We start from the raw sequence: 26,042 nt of genomic DNA, 5'->3' as shown, positions 1-26,042 counted from the left end.
TCTTCGATTTCCGCTACAGCATCGACAGTACTATATGCCAATGGATCTGTTCCATACTGCTCCTGCTGTCCTTAACGTGTAAGCTTTTTGAGAAAACATTGATATTACAAAAGAAGCTAGATGTCCAGGGTTTGTATTAGCTTCTTTTGTATATTACTTTGACGATAGATCGATCACAGCGGTCCTAATCGTGTAAAAAGGCATGTTTTGCACTGATTTTAAGCAGGATCAATTGAATCATTGGTAGTTGCATGTGCAACATAAGACATGTCACTTTTTCTTTGACGGGCCATTTTATGTGTTCATAATACTTGATCTCTGTCTCTAGTCTGCAAAGACGCGGTCACATTCATGTGACATTTTTTCTCGTACATGTCGTCATGGCCAACAGGGATAGATCCATTTCACTCGTTCAATTAAGCTCTGTACATAACGGTACTTCTATGGGCCCTTCTGTTCTAATTTTTCGTTTACTTCGATTGTTACTCAGATGACACTAGGCTTAATGCTGCACCTGTCGAGACCAACAGCAACAACAACAACAACAACAAGTAGCCGAAGAAACGTTCATCAAGGGGGTTGGGGGGGGGGGGGGGGGGGGGGGGGGGCGCTCATAGGCTACTAGGAATATATGAAGTTCCTTACGTAAGGGAGATTGAGCGAACACCAGTTGACGGGCAGGACCCAGTCGTAGCAGTGCGATGCCTATAATGAAGTTTTCAATAGCGTTTTCGACTGCTCGTCGCACCTTCTACTGCTGTCGCCGCTGTCATTCGAGAATATAAGCCTATTGAGAATGGAGGCGCTTTGTGGTGGCGAAGGCAAAATGATGCATGGATACGTCAAGGGACAATCAAAAAAAAAGGCGAGGAAGGAACGTGGTGGTCGCGCCTGAGTCGTTTGAAATACCCCTAGTGTAATAGAGGTTGTTGCGAATTGAAGTGCGAAGCGTTTCTCTAGCTGCTATTACTGGTGATGCTAATACTGCTGCCGCTATTGTTCGTTCGACAGAATAAATAAGAGTAGGCATGCTACCTGGCAATAGGCCTGCTGTCCCATTGAGAGAACTGCAACATAGGGGATCTAGCGGAAAGCCAATTGACCAGCTCTTCGTGCCGATAAGAACAGCAACAACATCAGTATGACAAATGAGATTTTGGCCTAGGCGCTTACGCCCACGCAAACACCCTCTGTGAACACTTCCTTCTGTTTTTTTCTTTCCCTATTTGCGCTCGCCAGACAACTACTATGGGCAAGTGATTTTGAAGGCAATAGACGGCGGACAAAGAAGAGAGTGCAGGATGACCGACGCATAGACCGGAAGTTTGCTGTTGATTGAAACAACGACTGTTCCCAGCTTTAGACAAAGCTGGTATGTATCGAGAAGCAGCCCTCAAGAAGAGACGGCCATGGAAACGATGTTGGGTTTCCGTTTTGGCCTTTCATACAATAGAGGCATAACAGCGGAATGAAAAAACCAAATACGGAATGAGACAGATGGCGGAAAATGAATTCTTCTTGAGCAAAAGTCGACCCCTGAGGTGGCGGGGTTTAGGTCGGCGAGTCAAGGAACACTTGCGGCAAGATAGCACTAATCTCGTTACGATGCTATACCCACCATCTGCGTGAAACAAGAGAGGCGGTTGTGACAATGCAACAGAAGGAAGCTCATAAGGAACAGCCGGGGAAAAGCGTATCTTGCCTTTCGCCTTCCGTAATTTTCTTTCTTCGTTTGTTTTTTTCCTGTGCATGTTACATATTAAAGCATCGCATTGTCTTGGCTCACCTGAAAAGGCTCATGCGTACCTTCACTGAGTGACACTGTGATGCTAACATGCTGCTGCTGCATGCTGCTGTTCACCAGCGAAGTTCTACTATATCGTTTAATTATTAGTCTGGCGGACAACACAGGCGGCGTGGCAAACTTCTCTCAGCGTTTTCCTCAAATCCAAAACTTAGTTGCTGGTCCGCGCTTGCGTCTAAGGGGCGAAAACAAAATGAACTGAACAAATGGCGGCGGATGACGCAGGCCCACAATCACGATGTCAGGCGAGGCACACGAATACACAGCCAGAGAAGGGAGGCAAACGAACAACGTAGAGAAATCGAAAAGGGAATCAGGAAAAATACGGTGGCCTAATACAACAAACGAGCTAACTAAACGGCAAACCGTTTTTCTATTGTTTTTACTACGGTTATTATAGTGTCTCTTGCTTTTGTTTTGTTTTCAGCCTCCAACGGTGGTGGCAGCAGAATTATTAGCGTACTCATCGGCGAGCACGTAGACGGTCTGCACTTGCAACTTTTTCTAAATTTTTGAAAACAACAGTAATAATGGTAGTAAAGACGTCGTGTTAATACTACTAAAACGTCGTAAGAGGTGTGAAAGAAGTGGGGGCGAAAAAGGGCGTTTGGTACGACAAAGGAGCCAAACCTTATCTACAGCGAAGTGAACGACCTGAAATTCTTGTAGCTGGAATATGTCGGTTATAACGCTATTTAATTGGCACCGGAAAAACTGGACGTTCGTCGAAATATTAGAACGAAGTCCAAGTTCTGGAGACACTACCTGTCTGGGAACACCATGCACGACCACATGCACATATCGTTGTTGCGGAACAACGTTTTTCAAAGAGTTTTATGTCGACACCGACAAAACCATGATTTGCTCCCTATTGCTTTTAGAAACCAGCATCCATCAGAATCCCATAGGAAATAATATTAAGATTAAGATGTACATCTGTGGAACGTAGGACACATTTCCTCGATAAATTTGCATCGTTCACTCAGGCGAACAATGAGCTTCTATATATGGTAACGATAGCAGCGACCTGACCTCTTTTACTTTCTTTTTCCGACCTAGTCAGCACACAGTGTTACCGATGTGAGAGCGCAACCTTTATACTACCCCCATCCTTTCCCACCTACCCTTTAGGTCCGTCCAAGTCGAAAATAGCCGCGATAATGGCCCGTGAGAAGCAGACGCTGTTGTCGCAGAAGTGGTTGTTCGTTCCGTGCGCAAGAGGTCCCATGTTGTTTTTCCAGGAAAAGAAAAGTTTCCCCTGCATAGACAGCATTTTGTCGCCGAATTCATCTGCTCATTCATAGCGGCCGGCCAGGGGAGGCACGTTGCTCCTCTATGATCGGATTCATGATTATTTCAAATCGAACGAGTCCATCTTGATGGTTTTTCGCGGTCGCTGCCGCCGGTGCAGTCTGCCCTCAGCACAAAACCGCAGCAAACGTTTGCTTGCCTTTTTAGCCAACAGCTTGTAGCCGCGTTTGCTAAATGCTAACCGATTAGTTCAAATAAACCGTTAACGTGGATACGTAGATCTAGAAAGATATAAGTGGCAGAAACATCTGAGAACTGCTAACTGAAAGCATGAATCCTAGCTGAAAACTAAAAGCATCACTGTCACCGAAGGAATCATTTAATTATTATTAATTAACGCTATCCTCATTCGCATTTCTGAGTATTGTTTAATTACCATTAAAAAAAAAACTTATTCGATCTTCCCAATTAAAAGCAGATTAGTAGCTCGCTTTTTTAATCTGTCTCATAGTAGACGGGCAGAGCCCTTATTGTTGAACCTGGTCTAAATCGGATATTAGTGCTTAAGCTTGTACAGGTATAATAAAAAGGCAAACTACTGTTTATTATTAGCAGCGCTTCTTCCTGGATGCAGAAGGTACTCAAGTGGACCTTGCCTTCATGTCGTCAACTTTGATGTGATAATTTTCTTTTTGCGGACAAACAACGAGGATCTATCACGTCCCGTTGTAAATGGTACACCTGTCCAGTGTACATAAATAAAATTATATCATCGTATAGTAAAAGTACCACTGTGAATGATAATGTATTCCCCTAGCCAGTAGAATTGTATGTATATCTATAGATGAAAATCTGTCTCGTCACTTCAATATCTTGAATATGTCAAGCTCCATGTTGATGTTATTAGATGGAAAATGTCTTGACGTTTGGTTCAGTACGCACCTTCTTTAGCTTATTACTAGGTAATATAATATGAAAATACTTTTGTTTCGGTGACTCTGTGGTCAATCGTATTGGTAACTGGTGACTAAATATTCCTAACTCTTTCTAATCAATGATGCCTATTGGCAAGCCTTTTCCTGCCACCGCTGGTCAGGGCTTTGTTATAAGTTACATACGCATACATTTTAGCTGTACGAGTTCGTGTAGCATGCAGAAGAATGCGAGTCGTGCACGCTGGCGTAATTTTATCGCTGAAGACGGTCGACGTTTATTTAAGACTGGATCGACTACTCAAACATATATTCCACTCAATAATCAAAAATTTAACGTCGTAAGCGCGCATTTTTTCAAATGATATTTTTCATCTGTTACCTTTCGTACGTTGATCGGCCGTAGCAAAACAACGCTAAATACAGCCATGAACAAATAGCTGCTTTGGAATATATGCTGGGTGGCTAACGTTCGACGTACTGTGCAAAGGAGCTCGTATTATGTAGCATTGGTAAGGTGGTAGATAAGTAGTACGACATAATTTAGGCCGAAAAGAAAGGCGGGCTGTATTCGGGGAAATCGTTCGTTTTCTTGGGATGTTAAGCGTTAGATGTGGGCCTTGTGAATGGGTTAGCATTTACGCTCACTGCGCCTATGGTACTGGAAGTTACACCAAAGTTTAGTAAATAACGAGTGTTTATTTGTTTTAACCGCGTGTTCGGGTGTTTGTGCGTGTCTCTTAGAAGTCTGACAAATTGTTGGCCACAATTTACTGGTATTATATGCAAGGGTACGTAGCTGCGCGAACTCTCTTCACATACATACACATGGAACGATTTTTGTTTAGACTTGCACAAGATGAAGACGTTATCATTGGTTGCTATGGCCAGAAATTTCCTTAGCAGAGTACCAATGTAGAACTAGTAAATGAGCTGATCGCCGTCGTTAAACGATTCCCATGGCCTCATAAATCTTCAGGCGGCGGTCGATGCTACTTTTTTTTTTTACTCTTTCCACTCGACTCCTCTACCTACATGGCGATTAGGTAACCTTTTACCCTCCAAAAGCTCATGGGAACACTGTCTCATGCTGTCCCATTTCACCTCGATGGTCTATCGGTAAAAGATCTTAACCGTTATCCGATGCTTCCGTAGTTGTACTCGAACGAATCAACTGGTACCAGCATAAAAACCAAAGTACCAGTCGCAACGATGAAATAATTTCATCACAATGGAGCAATGATTACCGCGATGACCATCCATGTGATCAAAAAAACTAGCAATAAGAGCGGCCCGATATTGTTGAGCAGCGGACCCGCCGATTGCTATTCGTTGTTACCATCTACTGCTTGTTCGCTAGTTTGCGTGGGAGACTGACATGATCGTAGGAGAGAAGAGAGACAAGATAAACCAGTTACCATCGTAACCATCATCGTCATCGACCAGACAGACATTCACGATATGGGCAACATGGACCACGCTGATCTGGAGGCACGGCCAATGGCAGCGAGCTGCTGGCCACCGCTTGGAGCCTGATTCATCCAGTCGGAATCAATCATATCGTGCAGAAAAGTTTTCGGTTAGAAAGAGGTCATATCGCCCTTGCAAGACGGATAGCTGACGCGAGCCTGTGCGCGAAACTGAAAAAGGATTGTGTGGGATCAGCGAATGCCAAATCCTTGTAGGGTTTGTAGAGCTTGCTATTTGCCGAGTTGCTAGCCTACTGTTAGCACCGAAAGCAGAAAATAGCAACAATGTTCAGGAAAATAATGGCCATAGCTACAAATATAGTGGTGACCCATAAGGCATATATTGTATTTTGAAGTCGTTATAATGTCAGTGGGGTCGAATCTACCTGAGAAATATGCTCGTCTTTAGCAAACTTACACTATCCGACATGTACAAATACTCACCGCATCTACGTGGGCATTCCTTCCGGATTGTTGGTACCTCTATGTCTCCGATGTCCTTTCTTACAAGCAGCAAATCATGCGGAGGCACAATATTGCTACCATGTTCAACTCTTCCTGTTGTGTCCGCCGCCTTTTTGCGAGCTGACGTTAAAACTGCTGTACCAATGATTCAATGAATGAATAACATAGAGGAGCGTTATTTTGTGTCTTTACAACAAAGTTCTTTTTTATTCTTCAGAGCCCTGTTTCCTTTCTGCTCGATAGTAGTTCCATTCGGAATAGTCAACTGCGCGTATCGATATGTACATTGATTTCACTTGTCACGTTTGTCAGTGAATAGGGCGCGCTGTTGTTCAGTCGATTAGAATAGAATGGATGGGTAGCAGGCCGTTGTTTTGTCGTCGATGCTGACGTTACTGCCGACATTGTTACTACTGCTTGACCGTTTTGTCGTTGCCGTAGACCCCCCCCTCCCCGGCGCGCCTTCACCGATGGACCCCAGCAGAAGCGGGCGCTGCTGCCTGGAGCATCGCCGTTGTCTTCGTCTGAGTCAGTGAGACAGTAGGATTAGCTTGGACTTCCCGCATTCTCGGCAAGGCACTCTAGTTCGTGTACAGGAAGGGCTGTACCTGCCGGGGCGACTAGTTATAGACACGTGCTTATAAATCGTGCTTCAGTTTGTTGAATGGATCGGTTTAAACTGGCACCAGTCGTTCGTACGGCGCAAAGAACGTATTAGTCAGCTGTTTTTTATTGTTCATTGATTCGCCCTTTCAACTGTTACTAGTACCGCTATCGCTGTCGTTACTAGCGTTGCCATAGCAAAACGGCATTAGAATGCTGTATTTGGTGTACCTCACCTATACGTGTGTTTTTAGCTGTGTCAGATAAAGTATTGTGTTGTATTTTCTAGACAAAAATTACATAAAGCACAATTGTGGCATGTTTTAATGGATAATTGGAGATAATGTTTACTTATTAAGCTCAATGTAGTTATTGGCTAATACTTGAATTATTACGAATGCCCACAAGGTTATAGCCCTAGGGTGACGTGTGCCTAAACCAACATGCGCTTTTTGGTCGACACGTAAAAAATAACAACAGCAAGAAAAATATTTGACGAAAAACTTACGTCAATATGTAACCTTTCAGGCGCCATTATTAACTGATTTGGTTCATCTGTTCATCGGTTCATGTCCCCAAGAACAACAACTTACCGCTGTCTACCTTGTCGTATCTTCGCTAAGCCGTATGGGTGATTCAGAACGATGCCCTAAAATTTCTTGATAGCTTTAGTCAGCATTTTATCAGCTTAGATTTATGCTGCATGTTTTTGTACCTACGTCCGTCTTCCGTTTCAGAATCGCGTCGTTCTTCATACTATAATAGCCATGAACGCTTAGAAATGAAACGTTTGTACGAAACGGCATCTTCGCTTTTAGCTTAGTCGCCACGTTTATTACGTGCCTGAGACGGCATGGGAAAACTGTTGTAACTCATCTGTTCAGCCGGCAATGCTTTTCCATAAAGATCTCTGTCTCACGTATCGATATCTGTGATAAGAATTTTAGCCTGTAATTCGCAACATCGTGTGCTGGCCTTACGATTTAATTGATCGAAGATAATTGACTCCTACCTATTGCATGGTATGGTCTATATTTCGTGTCTTCTATGTATTTCGCGTTCACTTTTTGATCCGGCTGACGTTCACGAGCACTGCATATCCAGGCATTTGGGTTGTAGACGCTTGGGGCATCGACCCACGGCATCAAGCCTGTCCGTTACTGAAGGCAAAATTGCGCGGGTAGATGAAAACTAGAAAAAAAAAAGGAGCTTTATTATATCAACACACCGACAAGCAAAAATGAATACTTTTGTTATACCTTACGTTTTTTAGTAGCTCCATTAAGTGTCTTTTCTGGCGGTAGGTTCTTGGTAGGATTCCAACTTAAGAAATAATAATAACAACAAAACTATAGACATACACGTGAGAAAATTTAGAAACGGGACGTTTTACTGCCGGCATGGATAGACGTCACAGCTTTTCTGTTAAAACGCTATGACCAATAAGCGTCTGTCTATGGGGCTAACAGTCTTGCTATTGTGCACGAGTTCTCTGCTATTTAATCGTAAAGGATGACAGACAATTACATTAGATTGGCCCATTCTGTATAATCCCTGCTCTTGAATGTCCGTCTGTAGAAAGGCAGTACAGCCTACAGAATAGCCGGTATGGAATTCTATGGGAGATCAAAAAAAGTTTACAATCAATAATTATCTACTTTGTTCCGTGAAGTATAAACTGCATGTTCAAATTATAATGTTTTGAGTACAAACAAAACAAATTTGGAAGCGGCAAAAATGAAGAAAGATTGTGCAGTGTGTACCATACGTGTACGTCGCGGCATGAGATGTACACAAATGACGGCAATAGATAATTTCACTTTATAGCGCCGACGCTAGCGTTAGAAGTGGAGTATTAGAATTTGCGGTTAGAATTTGCCAGCTGGGACTGTCAGTTAACTAGTATTTATACAAACGTACGGTTTGCTTTCATTTAATATATCTGCGATTTTTTTTTTATTAATTTTTTTTTCAAATCGGCCAGTCGAGGCGCCTCATGATTGAAACGTTTTTTTCTTGACGTTTATCGCTGTTAGATGCCAATTTTCGTATACGAGTACGCTACGTTGGATTGATTCCATTTCTATGTAGGCGTCTATAATCAAGGTTATGATCTTAATACATAAATCAATTCTGGTCAGATACTATGATACGAAATTAAACCTCTTAATGTTACTAACTTGATAAAAATGTATTTAAATTATAAATTTATTAGATATAAGATTCATGTTACGTAGCTAGAGCTAGGTTTGTAATATTGTTTGTGGTGAGACCCAAAAGATGTTCATCCATGCCCAGTGCTATTCTGCGCCGATTTAATGTGTTATTTGCAAGGGCGTGGCCACACCGACGAACATATTTCAAAAACTACAGAAATGGAGATCCTTACATGGAATATTATCGACATTACGCACGTCTAAGTTGCGGTCTTTCACCATAGTAGTCGTAAAACTACACAATCAAGGAAATTGAGAGCTGCAGTTAAAAATCTCTAGATAAATGTGAAGTAAATCGCTTGTCCTATCAATCAGCGACCATGATTGTCGATGCTGGTGTCCTACATCAACGTTGTAGAGGACCTAACCTGCGATAAGGATCGCGCTTTCCGCGCAACGCCACGATCCCGGTGTTCATTTGCTATTTAAATACAGTGCATGACATCACGACATTCCATTTGTTGTAGTACCACTATCGTCTGCTTTTAAAATATCTCTTCTAAGGCTAAATGTATGAAGCTGAAATGGAGGACAAAAAGGCGGGAAGTCTACTCAAGTTTGAACATTGAGCTTCTATACTATACATACAATATGTATATATATACTATTAAGTATTTTATAGGTAACGAGGCTACATACGAATAAAACGTGATTGCATTGTAAGTTGATGCTAAAAACTCGAATCGGTTAACCGGAGATCAAGCACGGGACCCCATAGAGCTAATCGTGTGCCCTGGACTTAATCAACCCATTTCCCACGCTTAGAAAAATAGTCTGGACAGTACCGAAGATCGGCCAGGATGCTATTTTACAAATGTCTAGCAGATATGCCGCTGGCAATATTAATTTAAGCACATAGATGAAATACTATACAAATGTGACAAAAACAACGTAAAAGCTAAGTATGAAACGAATACTCGTCAACAACCCATTATTGAGTTTGCCGTCGGTGGGCGCTGCGTGCCAACTGACTCTAATGACGAAGGGCGCTGCCGCCTTATTATGGAACGGGCACGTTGACCTTGGGGCTGAATTCTCAAGGCGGCAATCTGTAATGTCACTTATCAGATCTGTATGGAAATTCCTTGAATTTTTACCTGTTTGCTAAGTCGCAAAGACGAATTAAAGCTCGAGAATACTTCCATCAGCTTGTCCATCTATCTAGCATTCTCTATATATATATATTATTGATTCAAACGTTTTCGTGAGAAAGTTGAATCATTGTTAGGATCTGTCTCTGCCTTCTTGGTTATGGTTTGAGAAATCCAGTCTCCCATAACCGAGCGAAACCGTCCCCCAGCCAATTTCGCCTTTAGTGTATAAGGGACCGTACACAACAGCACGATCGCTGCAATACTGTAGATCTCATAGTATACATTGCCATCTGTCTATATGTTCCCGGTTAGGTGACGAAGGGCATCTCGCGGCTTTCACAATGCAGCGAAACTTGCGAGTGAAGCCGGAATTTTCTCCCTAGTAGAATCGGCGACCCGCGACCACGGGCCTTATCCTCTCTGTGGTGAGCAAAATCAGCGATACATTTCCTCCACCTTCGCTCAGTAGGAGCCATGATACCGATGGCTTTTGCTGTGGCTAAGTGACTACTGGCTTTACAGTCAAATCCTCCTGTGAATGACTGGGCGGCGTTGCTTTTGCTGGAGCTATTGTTTAGGGGAATCGAAATAACCGCTTTATGATCTTTTAGGTTCAGCTGCCGCTTAGGTATTCTTGTAGGGAGAGAGCGCAAGAGTAGGGCAGGGCAAAGCAGGAGTTATGGGGCAAGCATCGTTTGAAATTCGTGTGCTTCTGGATTTTAGCAGGTTGAAGTATAGGTCAGTGAATTATGACAAAAGAAGAGAATGAATGAGTTTTCAAATATTACGCGGCAGGGGTTCATGTGGATTGTTTCTGTTTGTAGCTGTGTGTGTGTGCATGTGTGCTCGGGGATTGTAAGTTGTACGACTTTGGGGCGTCGGTAGTGAAGCCTTATCAGAAGTCAACAGAAGGTGCATCCGTATTGCAGTTGATTTCAAGCGAATAAGGCTTAAAGATCTTGGCTTGTAGCTTGATGTTGTCTGGGCAAGCTGGCTTCGATCTATCCTAGCATCCATAGGTAACATAGGCTATTCATCGCTATTCTACCTACCAAACATGACGCATGAAAAAGGGCAGATCACAATCTATCAACTGTGCCGCTGAAGGAGAATATGAGTAACAAAGAGCGTGCACTACGTACATAACTATATTTATCACATCATGGTATTCATGAGTAAGTTACGATGAAAAGTCAAGTTACTTTTTCTGGGGCGTTAACTGAATAGACACCAACATTATTGTGAGTACAATTATCATGTTGTTGGCAGGCCATGGGCACAATTTTTTTTTTTTTTTTTTTTTTTTTTTTTTTTTAGAGAACTAAATCACGCAAGTCTACTACAAAACATGCGTCTTAGCAACTTAGCTTGTGACTTGGCGAATATATAGACGTTCTTCTATACTTTTTGTTCACTGTAATAAGATAGCCCAATGGCGTCTCAGCAGCTAGCGAACGTGGCTAAATGACACCAATGTTACACTGAAGGCAATCGGGTAAACGGGAGTGTGTGATGGTCGTGCGGCTGACGAATACCCTATCAGGCTTTGCAAGGGATCTGATGGTGAACCAATAGCGACCTCTGATACAGCGGTTGGCCTCATGTTCTTCGACGCAAGTGTAAAACATTGCGCCTCTGAGAGGCTGAGGAAAGAGCAGCGGGTTGAATAACAGGTTAGGTTCGTGCGTCATGAAACAAAATAAAGATAAATGGGACAAGCAGCGAAAGAGCTGTAGCGTCGAGGGCGGTAGTAACACCAACAACAACAACAACATTTATGCAACATAAAGAATCGCGACGTAGAACGTGGCCTGTGTTAGCATTTCACACTGAGACATTGATCTAGGCAGGACAATGGTGATTTTCAGAGCTAAACAGAGATCTGTGAAAACGTAGTGTTTTCAGTATAATAGGATATTTCAACGTATTTGCGTACAAGCAGAATTCAAACCATTACCTAAAGAAGCAACTTGTTTTATTCGAAGGACAAGAGGTGGCCGTAGTTAGCGTGTTTGGTGTTATTCTCCCTGTCGTTGATGGTAGACGTATTACATTGCCACACTCGTATTTCAGTCAATACTGTGCGGATCATCACTTAAGCTACGACATTTCTGAAAACACCTGCAAAACGACCATGTTTTGACCGTGGTCGGCTCTTAGCTATATTCTCTCGCTTTGTAACTTCCTTTTAAATATTTAGGCTCTGAAAGCCACCGACCAAGAGAACAGCCCTTTCGAAATAGCACTACTGTAATTTTAAGCAAAACGGCGACGATCCGCAACCCAGTCATTGTCCTTTTTTCTTGTTACTTGTCATTCGCTGTGTAATCCGTGTTCCCATTTCCTCCTCCTCCTCCTCCTTCATGTTCTCCACGCACTTCTCATGTTTTTGTTATTGCCGTCGCGGCCTCATACAAATAAGGCAAAAGCAGGCTTTTTGCCAACTAGCCTTCACTTGCTTGGAGTGATGTGGAATACGGGAGACGTGATTGTGTAACCGTCTCTCCAAGCATCTACCAAATCGGTGCAGTTCAACCGGGTAACAGCGGAAATCCAGGAAACGGATGTAGGTGGGCAGGAGACATCTCCGAAGACCGGGCGCCCAGATGGAGGCGAACGAGCGGGGCCAACGACACAAGCAGCCAACCTGGGGGGTCGGTTCGTCGAACTTAGCTGTAAAATGTTGTACACGTTGGAAGAACACCCATAGACGTGGGTATAGGAGCAACGATACCATTTAACTCGCGTAAAGCAATAAGTAGATGAAAAGATACGGAAGAAGCTTTGGGGTGGCAGCAGGTGGGCAGGTCCCACATGGCAGTTGGCCCATCAAAAGAGAATTGCAGAAACTGGATGATAAATCTCGGTGACGATGGCGGCGTTATTCCAGTCCCGCTTCTGGATAGAGGTGCGGCAGACGAGAGAAAGGAATTGAGTACGGGTTCATGTGCGTGTCAAGCTAACCTAGCCGGAACCGAAATTTGAAAAAGTACAGCATGGCCAGTGAAGACAACAGTAACAAAGCGACAACAAAGGAACACCAGAGTAAGTGGACGAGTACAACACGAAAAAAGCCTTCCAGAATGCCACAGTGAAGGATAGTGTATTCGTGTTGAAGTGATTAAGGGCCTGGGTCGTGCAGCTGCTGTTGTACAGCTTTATGAAGGATAACGCAACGATCTAAGGGTAAACCAGAGAATAGCGCCATACCATCTGAATTATTTCAATGGTCACCTTTTGCTTTTCTAAGAGAGGAGACAGACGGCAAGACCGACGAGAAGGGATTGAAAGGCATCGGTGACGAAGGAGTCCATGTGGAGTGCGTCAAGCAGCAGGACGCCATCGCGGTGCAGGCATACGCAGTCTTAAAGGCTAAGACGAGAACTGGCATCGAATAGTTACGAATGACTTACACAGCGAAAGCTATGAGGCAGTCCAAAAGTAGGACCGGACTAGTCTGTAAGTTAAACGAAGCTGAACGAGCGCGCACGCCATCATGTACTGCTCGCCATCGAGAATCACGAAAAGCCTAATTTTAAAAAGGGCCTACCGATCGATGAACAATAATTATAAATATACACTAAAATTATAAGAATTTATCTTTAATGTTTTTACAAAGTAAATTGCCTATTTGAAGGCATTGCCGGAGGTTGTGAATTATATTCCTCTGTTCCGAATTTATTGACGCACACGAAGGATAGGACTCAGAGGAGCTAAAGGTTTCTCTTTTCTTCTGTCCAGAATTAAACGCAATAAAGTTAAGTTCGAAAAAAGGCAGCAAGTTGAGCGATGATGTGTCTTTAGCTAACTTACGCACCGACAAAACGTGTGTGTTAATCAGGCCAATTATAAGCACGAGCGGAGTTAAACTGTCACAGTAATTTCTCTTCAATGATAATTAATGAATTATGAAATTTCAAGACACTCGAAGTTTCACAGCAGTTTGCGTTGGTTCTCTATGAGTTGAAAAGGTTCCTCCTTTATCTTTAGGGACACCTAGATAAGAATCTCTTGCAGAACATAAACTTTAATATACACCCAGCTTTTCTTTTGTGTTTAGTCAAGTTAATTAGCAACCAGGCCGTTTACCGTCAGAGGCAGCAGTAAGATCTTTGTTATCTTTACAGCTAGCAACCAGCAAAAGGGTGGTGTTTGACGCGCCAGGCCGCTCATATCAGTTAGCTAAGCGTCTTTGTCTCTCCTACTATGTAAGCGGCATATCACGTATTTTTCTCTGACTGCCTATTCTGCATCTTGAGGGCTGTCAAGACCAGCATCCTTTGATCCAGCCTTGGCGCAGTGTGAATCCGGTTGCGCCTTTCAGCTTTAGACTATCTCCTTTCTGCGGCTGAATCGCTACTTCAGAGATCGACAGCTTCACGGGAACAGGAGAAGAGGTGAGCAGACGGACGGGCCAGCCAAGTAGCTACAATGTTACACCGAGTATGGTAATCAGACGCAAGCGGCACGCAATGGGAGCTGAAGACATAACAACGGGTTAGTCGTAGGATTTTCCTGGGATTCCTGGGGTTTCAGTTTCCTAGAAAGATCCAAATACTTGCTGTGCCTCTATGCTTTCATTTTCCTTCTCAGTTCCCTGACAACTTCGGTTTCGCAGACACCCCGGATGTCTTTGCGATACTACGAATTGTAACTGCGAGTATGTGTGTATGCAGGGTAATCGGCGTCAGCGGCAGGCCATATCGAGACTATCAACAGGTCAGGTCCATATAAAAAGGGAGAAAGGGTTGATATCAGTAATCATAGCGGAACCTGTCATCGCTGAATGGTACTCTGCTGTGGTAGGAGTCGTCCTGTGTGGATAGGAATCGAGCATTACGATCCTGTTATTTCTATGTATCGGCAAAACAAAGACTTGTAGCTGAGCGGTCACACTCAAAATAAAGAAGAGGTTGTGAGCGACAATGAAGGCTGGGGTAAATTATTGTTATCATCAGAGGCGGAACAGAGCCTAACAAAAATGAGACAAAAACTACCAAAAAGGTATGACACCTCTCCGAATACTTGTTCTGATTAGACGAAGTAAATCCCAGTATTCGTCAATGGAGTAATGCTTTAGAGATTCTTGCCTACCATCTACTACACAGATGGAGCAGGGGTTCGTGCGTGCGGTATATTTACTTTGCTCAGTACTTTGTCTATCGTAAGAATAGGTGAGTCTTACCAGTATGTACGATCGTTCCATACAGGGAGAATCCTCAGATTTTGCCCGAGAAAAAGGACATATTCGCCTAGGAGCAACCATCTTATTCTCTGAAACTACTTGAAATTTTTGCGGTTTGCTTTTTAAGCGCTTGCAGGCGGCTTATTGTCATCTATTCGCGCTGCTTATTGCGAAGTTCTACTGCCAGTTTCAGCGTTACTTTACGCAATGTTCACAATATACCTATTACTAATATTATTCGTATTGCCAGAAGTACTATGCTGATTGTGATGTAAATGGCAAACCCGGAATTGGCTGTACGCTTATGGATCTAATGTCCTTACCCATCCTCGCCTCCTAGTAGCATGTTGAACCCCATTCCTATACGGTAAGCCGCCGCCGACGACATTAACAGATAGATTTCCTTGACGTGCGTTCAAATATGACCAGAAGGAAAGAAGAACAGCCTCTTGCACGAGAGAAGTGCATATTTTAGACCAAACAGGGAGACAGCAGACGTTATAAGAAACAAATAGTAGTACAAGATTCATTTGGTCCATCGTTCTTGCCATCAGCAGGGTAACTTGGTTTGAAGATCGTCTCTGCGCTAATTTTGATGGGGTTTGCTGGAATGAAATCTTCGCACATCAAGGTCACACAAAGATCGTTTGGAGGCGAATAACCCTTTCATCACGTCAACCCTATTGCTGCTATCCTCTTGCTCATCGAAGTCGATTCGGACGACCTAGAACGAACTTTCCGTAATCATTTTAGTGCATGATTGAACCTCAGTAGATTGATCGTGTTGTCTGTAAATCATTCGAAGTTTCAGAAATCTTTTAATAAAAATCTAGTATTTGCCAACACTATAATAGCACTTTAAATCTAGACTACTAGGTTCGTCTCGGTTAGCTAGCTTAAGATCATACAGCTGTTGTAAACTGACGGATTTTTTGCAGATTTATATACATATTACCGCTAAAAACAAGTAGCAGAGACTTTCCCTACAGAGCAAGCTGAACTTTGACAAGAACGGGTCAAATTTTTTAATAAGTGTACGCATGCAAATACTAATGAAAAGAAAAAAGTTCTCAAAAACTATAGCAACTGAGAGATTACGTTACTCTTTACTAGAATCATCAAGTTCTATTGCCGTCCATTGAATGTTGTAATGAGATCGGATGACCGAAAAAGCCGCTTTCTCTACTGTTCATTTTGGAGAAGTCTCGATTTCAACGGAGATACGTTGAAAGATTCGGTTGAGAAAAAGCGTTTACAGGCACTCCTTATATGACATCATGAATTGTCATTCAATGTGTCTATGATTGCCGCTGCTAGTAGAAATCTAAATGGGTTTGTATGTCTATGTAGTGTTATCAAGAGGCTGTTCATAAGCGAACTATCGGCTTGGAGTGTGTTTCTGTGAGCTCGCATTTTGAGTGTTTATCCTGCTAATATAATAGCGAATAGAGTTATATTAAATGGCATAACGGAAGTCACTGCTTACAGAAAAAAAACACGTTTCGTTAACTAACGGTTACCTTAATTCAGGTCACAGTAATAGGGCGAGTAAGAGGATTTTGTCTTATTCAACAAGCAATACCTTAATCTATTACACGATCAGTATATATAATCATTAAAACGCTTATAGCAGTAACTTTGCTAGTGGTGAGAATTAGTTAGTATCGTCAGTGTAGTGTTAATATTACTGTGAACTGTAGCAAGATGTTTTTGATGAGTTTTTTTTTTTTTTTTTTTTTTTAAGAAATCAGCGGACAACGGCGAACTTCGCTAATGCGTTCGCCTCAAACCTGCCTCTCATTTTTTCAAAGTTTTTTCTTTCTACTTGTGGTTCAAAACTTCCACCATAAGTTAATTTTATCCCCTTGGTATAGTAGAATTTGCACAGTTCTTCCGTTTTTGCTTCACTGATCTCGATTGAACGCGTCTTGGCTTTACGTTGTAGCCATCATGCATTATTCTGTGATTCGTTGTTGGCCCGGCAACAAACACCCGCACGAGCTTCCCAGCGGTTGTTGTTGGTAATGGCGGCTTGGAGAAAAAAAACACGCTTGAAGCGTATTCGCGGGAAGCCACACAGTCGGGAGGTCCTAGTGAAAGGGGCCAATTCGAACTGCTGCAGCGGCCGCTGTTGTTGCCTTTTCTGCTACCACAGCCAGAAGCAGCACGGGACAGACGAAAAGACCGGGGCTGCTGCGAAGGGCTTTTTTCTTTGCTTTGAAGGCTTCTCATTATTGCCGTGTCAAATAGTGCTGTCGCTACCGCTGCTAGCGAAGGAACATTTAAGATCGCACGGGGAATAAGTAGCCGCTAGAGGTCCCGTAGTCTAAGGACGGGGCACAGCCTGGGGGTTTCCGAGCAACCGGATGATAAAAGCAACCTCTAGCTATGAGCAATAGAAGGGAAGCCCTCAAGGACATTGCCCTATTTGCACCTATAACACTGGCAACAGCAGCAGCAGCACCAGACCCAATTTTGCTTCCGTTTTAATCACGGTACGAAAATAGCAGGTCGTGATGAATGCGGCGGCCGAAAATTATCGCACGACGTTCGATGAGCCTTTACGACCAAAAAAAGACAAGGCTTAGCTTCCGCAATAGAAAGTATCTACCGCGACCTGGCGGTACGAAGCTAGGGCACAGCAAGTCAATCGACTTGGCACTACTGCGTCTATATCTGACGATGGACTATCGAGTCGATTTTGACCTAACAATCTGTCAGGAGGAGCAACGCTGGCAAGACTTGTCCTTTTTGCTAAAGGATGCGAAATTCTCAGCTAGTCTTCCGTTAACTGCTAGTGACTGTATCCGACGCCTTGTAGGCTCTGTTTGTTGGTATTCTTTTTATTCCTAGCTGCGTCGTCGTTTCCCGAGACTGTTTTGTATCCGAAATGGAACCATGTGTCCTGGGTAGCCTGATGTGAGAACCGCGTAGTGTTATTGCCAGCAATAAGAAAGCCAATTGACACTAGCGAACGACGATGACAGACTATTACATAAGGCACAAACAGTTACAATTATGGCTTGATTTTGGTGACTGCCAATAGCACTGCAAATACTATTTATAACAGAAATGCTTTAGTAATAAAGTAAAGACGGCCTGACATAGGCATAACGTTTCATATGAATAGGACTGCTTATTCATTTACCGGCTATGTCCACATATATGCGTGATAACGATTTTATCTTTCGAGCTGCCCATTCGATGAATATGCGCTGAAAAGCAGCTTGAACGCATATGGTTTTCCTCTTTTCTTTTTTTTTCTTTTCTTTTCTTTATTACTGTCGGCACTTTGTTTGGGGGGAAGGAAGGAAAGATGGCCGACAAACACTGCTGCTAAACAATCCATCTACATTCGAATTCAACGGTTTTTCACACAGAAAAATCTAGGAGACGCTGCTGGCACTTACGGACAACTTCAGCTAGATATACTGAGATATTCGAAAGGAAGTCGCGGTCATTGAAGCAAATGCGACGGACAAAAATGAAGCAAAAAAAAAAAATAACTACATTCTCAAGTGACACCACACGGCCATCAGCATTAGCACAAAATTCAGCACCGCTAACAGTGACATCACAGCGAGCATCAGTCACACCAAAGTAAACACTTTTTGTGAAAGTCACAGGAGCTCGGGGTAGTTGATGGAAACAAATCTAAGGGTGGGTTATGGCACCGAATTGTGAGTCATCGAATTGAGCTGTTCTACCGTTGTATGTTACGGTAAGCAAGCAGATCCCTGAATCGGACGTTGGACGAATGCCGTGTTTGGGTTCAGAGAAAAGTTAACGGCCCAAACATTCTATCGAGGATGAACTATTTGTTGCTGCCGTGACCGTTTTTCTATATTTAAGCAATGGTTGTCACGTGGTGTATTTAGAACGAGACAACGTCACGTTACGTAATATTCGAATGAAGAAACGACTGGGCGACCATGGCAATCCGCCATTTAACATTCGAGAAACTACGACGATTCAACGACCTAACGAATAGCATGTGCATTTGTTTATGGAGCTCATAAATTCGGCAAATTGCTCCGTCCACAGCGCAGTCGGACGTAGAGTGTTTGCGGAAATTGGCGTGATTCATATTCATAAACAATTATAAACATAAGAACGAAGTTAGAGTGATCACTGAAAATGCTCGGGATGCTATCGGTATGAGTGAGCCTAATCCATCGCAGAACGCTCACATGTAGGGCAATATCAATAGCCTATTCAGTTGTATTTTGTGTTTTTGATTCTAAGCACAACTTGTCAGCAAGCCTAGATATGATTTGTGTTATTTCTTCATCCACTTCAGGTGTCAACAACGGCCGACATTTTCAGACTGTGTCCGTCGGCTGTTCGGCGTCCGACGATACTAAAATGACGCTGAGTTCGGTTGGCGGGGCAGAGGCTGCCGTTGGGCCCCCGACGCCTTCTCTAGCGTCGCCTCCTTCGGCATTTGCCCCATCGCCACCAAAGTCTGCCTTAAGCAACAACGGCTTCTGGACTCTTCGGCACCAAAGGGCCGGATCGCAACCTGGTAAGTAGTGGCTGTATTGTCATTTCCAAGAGGTCGTGCTGGATCTTCAGCAGGTAACCGAAGGACCGGTATGGTCATAAACCCTGGGATTACAGAAGCACTGCGCAGTAATTCCTGTAGTAGAAGGAAAAAAGAGACGAATTCAGCAGATTTCTTTTTACTAAAAAGCACAGTGGCACAGGGAAGGGCCTCTTGAAGCAGTCTCGAATTTCTCGTTCGTATGCGCACGAATACGTATGGTTTAGTTTACCTTTGGTTATTTGAGTCTATCTATTATTTATATTATACAGTGCCATCCCAGTTAATTGACTGATACTCCTGCGTTAATGCCGCGTTATGTATTACCCCTGTGTAGGTGCAGACACGCTTGTAGAGGATCAGCTCGTGGGGGTTTGTTCAATGAGCTCATCTACGCCCTCGCCAAACTGCGGAGTCGCTTCGCTCCTCTTAGGAAGTACGCCAGCACCAGGAACTCCCCAACATAGCAGCCACCAGGCGCTTAACTCGCTACCGCCAATCGGTCACTCCAATTCATCATACGCAATATCCCATTCAGCTTCGCGGCAGAGTTTGCAGAACGTCTGGATGGAGAAGAAGGCTAAGAAGCTCAAATTCTATAGAAACGGCGACCGTTTCAAGGGGGTACGTGCGAGAGTCGATTGTCGAAAACAAGTAGCATCAGATCATTTCCATTCATCTTATACGGCTAGCTAGGTAATAAGCCTCACCCAAACATTTTTTCAACTTGAGTCAATATTCGACGAAAAGTAGACGCAGTAAGGTGTAGATTAGTTTCGATCTGCACTTCACCGCGTCCACTTATTTGTAGAATGAAAAACTTCGACATGAAAATGTGTCAAGTTAACGCAAAACAACATCGGTAAAGCCGATCGAGGTGACTCGCGGTATTGTTGACTGAAGGAGAATCGAACACTTCGTTTGGCTGGCGTAGCATGCCATGAGAACTTTCAATGTATTGTTATCTCATGTCTTAGTAGAAAGTGGCAAAAATAGCGCATAATTGATGTACTGACAGGGTTTGACAATCAATTTTGAATTTGATGTGTTTGAACTTTGGTTCGTCTCAGAAACGCGTGACTGTCATATCAAATAGTCTTACTTAGGCCCAACTAAGAAGATGTCGCAAAGGCTTCACGGATGTAGTTTAACCGGAAATTGGCATTTCTCAAGGTGCCTATCTAATCTGTACTATTAAAGTAGAAGTATCAAATAAGTATGCAATTCGGAAGTCGGATTCTGTACGCCGTAATAGCGTTCGCTCAAAAAAGATAAAATTAATAAGAAGGAAAAACCTTCACCGTCAGATATTTCCGTATTACACGAGAAAAAACTTTTTTGAATAATGGTATTTAAAACAGCGGCAGTTGTAAATAAGGAAAATACTAAGTACAAGTCCAAGCAACGCGTCTTACGAGTTATGAGACCTAGGCCGCTATCACCGCTTAACACCATCTTACGGTGTTTTGCGTTTCCCTTACAAAAAAACAGCGATAGAGCTAAGTTTCCAAAATTATCGGTTGTCGCTAAGCGTGCCTCTCGTGTAGGCTTCGGTACGATAGCTTTTGGTAGAAGAAAACAGAACGAAGGAAATGTAACAAGGACACTTGCTTACAGGCCGTCATGTATGCCCTGTCGGCGGAAAAAACTCGTTGTGTGGATTCTCTTTTTGCCGACTTGACACGGTTACTCACTGATTCACTTTCGCTACCTTTTGGAGTCCGCTTTGTGTTCCGACTGAGCGACGGAAAAACTATCAAGTGCCTCGATGATTTCGAGGAAGGCAAGTAGGATCGTTTTATTATCAATTCATTTTCATCACAATCAGTATCATTTTAGTCACCGTCATTGTAATCATTAATTACTATTACGGCTATTAGTAAAATTTGTAATAAACACAAATTTACTTTTATACACACCGGAGACGTTTCATTTGTATTGTCACTAAGCATTAAATCATCGTGTTGCTTTTCGAAGCTACAGGGTACAGTCGAATCGAAAACTAATACATATTATCTTGATATCAATTACTTGGACCATGTTGTTACATCTTAGGTCGCTTGACCTTATACAGGGCAACAGCCTTGCCGAGGCACTGTCTCCTATACATATACGTACATAACAATATTTTAACCCTAGTAATTGTGCCAGCGGCAGGTATACGTCGCAACTGAGGACGCGACGTGTCGTCAATCAGCGGGTCGGTCGATATTTCCTGTTGGTAAGAAGATTGCATTCCATTCGTAGCTTAGTTTTTGAATACTTTCCGTCTAAACCATCTATAGGAGTCTGAGCCGGTCGGGATGTATCCGAAGCATCTGAATGCGCCAGCTGCACTTGGCCAGTAGTGGGCACTGAACGTGGGCCAGATGCACATTATTAGAGATGAGGATAGGAGGCGCTTGGCAAGGCATGGTCTTACCTAGACAAACGACGAGAATAACTAAAAGAAAAGTCGAGCTTAAGCCAAACGTAAGCTGGGCCACCGTATGCCTGTGGCTCCGAAGGTCTCGATGGACAGGCAGCAACGACCAGCAACGGTTCAGTAGTAGAAGAAGAGCAAAAGAGACTGTCGCTAAGCTTGAACAGATCAGAGAGGCCAGATCAGAAGCTTTCCGGGATACCCGGAAGGCCTTAGTAGCACTAAAGCTACTTTACTGGTGCTACCAGTGAGTAGGCGGGCACGTACACAGGGCCAGATGTAGCAAGCGCGGCTAGCGCAACGGGACAGATTGCTCTTGATCGTACCATCTCCAAGTGCGAGTGTTTATCGGTATGGAGCTAGAAGCACATGAGGATCGAAGAGCGCTTCGAATACAAATGGAGCAAGAAAAATTTTAATGAATGATCGGTTGAACAATCGTGAGCCTGGCCTAGCTAATACACTTAATGCAATCTATATAAAACAAGTTATTATTTATTTGTAGAACTAGAACCTTATGATCATTATAATTACGGTGAATTAGGCATTACGGATAATTAAAAGTTAAAACGCGAATAGGGTTAAATGCTATATTAGGAGATCGCATAAGGGATCCTGTCTGCGTACTGTAAGTTGTAGTATTGTACTGCGTAAGTTGAAGGTTGGACCGTTGTTAAGCCTTCTCTCTCTGAACAATATACTCGCCTGTTGCCCTTTCTAACCGATGCTATTAGTGTAGTATTTATCGCGTCATCTAGAAACACATCGCCTCGTGTTGTGGGCGTATTAGATTGTAACCATGAGGCCAGTCGCGAACCCGTTTCGTGTCGCTTAGGATTGTGTAGCGACAGATGGTAGCACGCTCCGACATGTTTGTCTCTTGCGCAATTGTCTTCTGTTTGCAGGCGATAGTTACGTAGTTTCATCGACCGACACCTTTATTCCAATGGACTATGCATCTTTGTCAACTCCACGCCATTTTCAATTGGCTGGCGTAGGGGAAGCGAGGAACAATCCCAGCCTCGATCGCAGCCTTCGTTACAGTGGGTCACATCAACCGGCTCAAAATGGTCTCAGTGGTGAGTACCACAGGAACAACTAATGCTTGTGTTTATGTAAGGCAATAGAATTGCATTACCGCCACTTTCGATTCGATAAACCCATTTGAGCGCACGAGCACTGGAGCACGTGAGGTACCACGATATCTATTCGATGAATAATAAAGTTTTCAGCACTGCTGTCGCTTTCTCTAGTTTTAATATACATTGTTCTGATTTCTCACCAGTGAGTAATGGCTGCTCGAGGGATCGCAGTGTCATCCGGCCGCGTCTCGTTCGAGTTTTGCGAGCCGGAAACAAGCCTCGCAAGTTTGTCCGCTTGCTTCTCAATAAAAGGACAGCTCATACGATTGAACAGGTAAAGGGTCGATTTTATTGATTACATCATATTGCGAGGGTGTGGCGTGTGTTTGGCGAGGCAAAACATATTCATTGTACCTCGACGTCTCTTCCTGTGGGCGTTGAAAATATCAAGCGTTTTTTGTGACTACTGGCGAATCGTTTAAGGTATTGGATGATTTAAGCCGTATGATCCAGCTTGACTCTGGAGCGGTTCGGAAAGTGTTTTCACTAAGCGGAGCTCCTGTGATCGCGCTGGGAGACTTCTTCACCTCCCCGGATGATGTATTCCTCGCGTTCGGAAAGGAAATTCCATCCGTAGATGATTTCGTCCTCGACACTGATGGTTCGTGTTTTCAATTATCTCCCTACCTGTTGTTTGACTTCTGTTTATAGATAGACGAAATCGCAGTATTCAACCAAATCGCGAGCTTGGCGCTATTGAATTTAAACGTCGCCCAAAATTTTCTGGTCGTCCTAGGTTTGTCGAGTTTTTTTGAATTAATCGTGGTATAATGTTGTTGTTTTTTGTGTGTATTTTGAAACTGTTTCATTTGTTATTGTTCATCTTCAAATCGATGATTTCGTGCACTCTCGTTGTTCCTCCATCCGTTGGTAGATTTTAGTGGCCTATACATGACGGATCGCGAGATCGAGTAATTTAAATTTGCGTTTTGATTCTGTCTACAGCGCCGTAGAGTAGATGTTTTGCTTCTACAACTTTAAATTTGGACTGGTTAAGCAACTTATTAATAACATAGGATCGTTTTATTGACTTTGTCAGAGGCGCGCAAATTGGCGTGCTCGCAGATGCGCCGAGAGACACGGTTCTATGGCAGGCCGTTAAAGGGTGACGAAAAGGAAGGTTATAAAGAAACAAAGGAACACCGACGTAACGGGTCGGCCGACGTGCGCAAGAGTCGAGATCAGGTGTGGATCAAGCATTAACAGACGAGTTTTTTTAGCTAACTAGAATGTTCGTTTCAAATTTAGTCATGCTGTAACGTAACGAAAGATGAGACAATAACTAGTAATTGGAATCGTTTACCTGCCTTCCTGTTGTTCGTAGAGCTCACCGGTATATCCAGCTTCTGTGACACGAGAGTTTGACATTCACAATAAGATTGGCGATGGCAATTTCGCCACGGTATATGAGTGCCGCCAGAAGTCAACAGATAAGTGGTTCGCACTGAAAGTCATCGATCAGACAAAATGCCGCGGTAAAGAGATGCTAGTACGCAGTGAAGTCGAGGTGCTGCAGAGAATGCGACATCCGAACATCGTTCAGCTGATCAAGCAGATACCCTCACCGGTCAGTGAGCTCATAATACGTGATACGCATATTGCGCCGAACTATTGAATCTCTACATAAGCGTGTGAAAACTGAAACATATCTATTGAACACCTCACTTATGAAATAATTCGAATTTATGTGCACCAGGCTGGTACGGTCGCTAACACGTATGATAATAGCCTGCGGTTAAGCTTAATGATAGTTACCTCATACAGACCTGCGATTTTTACCAAAGCGCTACATTTCTTCGATATAAAGCTTACTCAAGCATTTTCCTAGATGTTTGATTGCACCGTCCGATGGCAAAAATGGCACGCATCTATGCAATTATGCGCGTTTTTCCTCTGATCAACAAGCAATGTTGAATTGCATTACTATATAAATGGCGTATTACAGGAGACGGAAGAGCTGTACTTAGTGATGGAGCTGGTTCCCGGTGGCGATCTTTTCGACGCGATTAGCCAGGCGAACCAGTTTAGTGAGGAGCAGGCTGCTGATCTGATGACGGATCTTGGTCAGGCACTTGCATATCTCCATAATGAACAGCGCGTTGTTCACAGGTAAAATTTTAATAACTTCGAGAGTGACTCGCGTTAAAAAATATGACTGCCGCTTATTAAGAATGTTACAGGCTGATGCGTTTTTGCTGTACTTCCAAAGCTATTGGCATTTCTTTTTCAGGGACATCAAACCGGAGAATCTCCTCGTCGTGCCAGAAACGCAATTCGATCGAATGCGATTAAAGTTGGCCGATTTTGGTCTGGCAGTTGAGGTCCGCGACGACGATCCACTGTTTACGGTGTGCGGGACGCCTACCTATGTAGCACCCGAAATACTCGCCGAAACTGGGTACATACCTCAGTTCCTCCATTGTTATTGTACACAATGTTGTGATTTATATCGTACGATGTAGTGTACAATATTTGTACAACAACCTCATTTCAGTCAGTGATGTGTTTAACAGTGGTATTATCGGTTATTACGTTTTTCTAGGTACGGCCTTAAGGTTGATATTTGGGCCTGCGGCGTAATCTTGTACATTCTGCTTTGCGGATTTCCGCCCTTCGCATCCGATAATAACAGTCAGGAGGAGCTATTCGATAAGATCCTTGCAGGACAGTTTGAGTTCTTGCCACCCTACTTTGACCATGTGTCCATGGCGGCACGGGATCTCATTGAGAAGATGCTACAGGTGGACGCTAACCGCCGCTATTCAGCACAAGAAATGCTGGAGCATCCCTGGATGAAGACGGTGAGCGACCTACCTAGTATAACAGTACTACCCGATTTTCTAGATAAAATAATAGATAGAGTGGCTACTAATGATAAAATGTACGTTGGTGTGGCTGTTTGCGTAACTCCGTACA

The 26,042-nt window shown here is 43.3% G+C and overlaps 1 protein-coding gene across 6 annotated transcripts in view; it reads left to right on the top strand.

Moving 5' to 3' along the window:
• Positions 1 to 26,042, top strand: part of LOC111245144 (serine/threonine-protein kinase DCLK1) — a 92,852-nt gene that overhangs the window by 64,102 nt on the left and 2,708 nt on the right. For all 6 annotated transcript variants that reach the window (XM_086980422.1, XM_022793094.2, XM_022793091.2 and 3 more), the window contains 11 exons: positions 19,320 to 19,544; positions 19,900 to 20,186; positions 21,180 to 21,345; positions 22,890 to 23,063; positions 23,270 to 23,400; positions 23,550 to 23,727; positions 24,166 to 24,311; positions 24,451 to 24,693; positions 25,072 to 25,235; positions 25,357 to 25,524; positions 25,669 to 25,927. In XM_086980422.1, the coding sequence (XP_086836548.1) occupies positions 19,385 to 19,544; positions 19,900 to 20,186; positions 21,180 to 21,345; positions 22,890 to 23,063; positions 23,270 to 23,400; positions 23,550 to 23,727; positions 24,166 to 24,311; positions 24,451 to 24,693; positions 25,072 to 25,235; positions 25,357 to 25,524; positions 25,669 to 25,927 (2,076 nt within the window). In that variant the 5' untranslated portion in view covers positions 19,320 to 19,384. The remainder of the gene's footprint in view (positions 1 to 19,319; positions 19,545 to 19,899; positions 20,187 to 21,179; positions 21,346 to 22,889; positions 23,064 to 23,269; positions 23,401 to 23,549; positions 23,728 to 24,165; positions 24,312 to 24,450; positions 24,694 to 25,071; positions 25,236 to 25,356; positions 25,525 to 25,668; positions 25,928 to 26,042) is intronic.

The sequence above is a fragment of the Varroa destructor genome, unplaced genomic scaffold, assembly GCF_002443255.2.
Source record: "Varroa destructor unplaced genomic scaffold, Vdes_3.0 BEIS01000002.1, whole genome shotgun sequence".
NCBI lineage: Eukaryota > Metazoa > Arthropoda > Arachnida > Mesostigmata > Varroidae > Varroa > Varroa destructor.
Note: the sequence above shows the minus strand (reverse complement) of the source record. Positions and strands in the feature narration are given on the sequence as shown.